Genomic DNA, 1,846 nt, shown 5'->3' with positions numbered 1-1,846 from the left:
GTTATATTTAAACTGCTTGAATTTCTCGTTATACATTCCTGATTATTTGATTAAGTTGTCTGTGGACTACCATATCATTAAAATTATAAATGCATTTTACATAACCTGCAAATGACTGCAAATATGGACACTTGTGTGTGTGCTTATGTATTCCCGCATCCATTTCCACACGTCATTGAAAATTTCCCAAGAACAGTGGTCTTTGCCTTTCTTAAAGCTGTTTATATCACAAACACAGAAAAATCCTAGGCACAAAGAAGCAGAAATTTTGTCACTACCTGTATACTTAGTAGATAATAAAAATGAAAGAGTAGAATAGAATAAAATTGGACAGAGAAGAGAAAATTTGGAAAGAACTTAAATAGATCTTATTTGCAAATGAAGATAATGGTGAAGTGATTTACCCAACAGCTTACAGAAGTTTCAGAGAAAAGTCAGCCCTTTAGATGCACTATTTTAGTATGCATGGAATCTCCATACACAGAACCAATCATTCTGTCAACCTTCTTTCTGTGCATAGGGATTAGTCTGGCTATTTTGTATCTGAGCATGCAAAGTCTCCAGTTCTAACATGGCAGACAATGCTACACATCGCTACATCTCATCTTTTTTCCTGGTTGGTATTCCTGGTTTGCAAGATTTTCACTGCTGGATTGGCATCCCGGTCTGCCTCCTGTTTGCCCTGGCCCTGCTGGGGAACAGTGTAATCATCGTCACCATCAAACTAGAACCAAGCCTCCACCAGCCTATGTATTTCTTCCTTTGTATGCTGGCAGTGAATGACATGGCTCTTGCCTCTTCCACGGCCCCCAAGATGCTTGGTATCTTCTGGATGGATGCACATTGGATTGACTTTGACACCTGCCTGACACAGTTGTATTTCATTCACACATTCTGCATAATTGAATCATCCCTCTTGGTTGCCATGGCCTTTGACCGCTATGTAGCTATTTGTATCCCATTGCGTTATACAACCATCCTGACAACACCAATGGTCATTAAAATGGGTCTAGCTGGTATGACCCGAGCTATCCTTATGGTTTTTCCAGGTCCTCTTCTTATTAAAAGGCTACCATATTATACTAAATATGTCATCAGTCATGCCTACTGTGAGCACATGGCTGTGGTGAAGTTGGCCAGTGCCAACACCCTCATTAACAGAGTGTACGGAATCTCTGTGGCCCTTTCAGTGATGGTGTGGGACCTAGGGCTCATAGCCGCATCCTATACCAAAATCCTCCAGGCAGTCTTCCGGCTGTCTTCCCAGAATGCCCGCTCGAAAGCGCTGGGCACCTGTGCTGCCCATGTGTGCACTATACTTGTCTCCTACACCCCTGCACTGTTTAGTTTCCTAACTCACCGCATTGGCGAGAAGGTACCTCCAAGCATTCATATAATTTTTGCGAGTTTGTATCTTTTGGTGCCTCCCGCAGTCAATCCCCTGGTGTATGGCGTCAAGACCAAGCAGATTCGTGACCGAGTGGTTGGTCTCTTCTTCCCAAGCAAGAAGATTTCTGGAAACTAAAATATGTAAATGCCAGTCCTAATTGGTGTAACATGATTATCAAAAGTTACGGCTACCATAATGAATAACTGAAAGTAGTCCAACTGTTCTTTCTGGGCTCCCCTGTGCCTTGCAGTGGGCATAGTTGTTGCTGTACATTTACTTAAAAAATTACCTTATATAAACTTATGTTTTCAGTGTACAAGCTATTTGACATGAAACCAAATGGGAATATTATCAAAGAGTGACACATGGAAAACATTTAATATATGTTACCAATTTTGTTATTTTCTATGTATTTTCAGATTAAATTGTTCCTATAGTATTTATGTTACATCTCCA

At 40.7% G+C, this 1,846-nt stretch overlaps 1 protein-coding gene across 1 annotated transcript; it reads left to right on the top strand.

The window, feature by feature from the left end:
* The first annotated feature begins 564 nt into the window (after positions 1-564).
* LOC122482558 (putative olfactory receptor 52P1) lies at positions 565-1,613 on the top strand. The gene has a single exon (XM_043578867.1). The coding sequence runs from the start codon at positions 572-574 to the stop codon at positions 1,523-1,525; it is 954 nt and encodes a 317-aa protein (XP_043434802.1). The 5' UTR covers positions 565-571; the 3' UTR covers positions 1,526-1,613.
* The last annotated feature ends 233 nt before the right edge of the window (positions 1,614-1,846 follow it).

The sequence above is a fragment of the Prionailurus bengalensis genome, chromosome D1, assembly GCF_016509475.1.
Source record: "Prionailurus bengalensis isolate Pbe53 chromosome D1, Fcat_Pben_1.1_paternal_pri, whole genome shotgun sequence".
Classification (NCBI taxonomy): domain Eukaryota; kingdom Metazoa; phylum Chordata; class Mammalia; order Carnivora; family Felidae; genus Prionailurus; species Prionailurus bengalensis.
This window is presented reverse-complemented; position numbering and strand designations above follow the sequence as displayed.

What these genes read in the sequence shown, in the direction of transcription:
- LOC122482558 (XM_043578867.1), top strand. Translation starts at nt 572, where the DNA reads ATGGCAGACAATGCTACACATCGCTACATCTCATCTTTTTTCCTGGTT.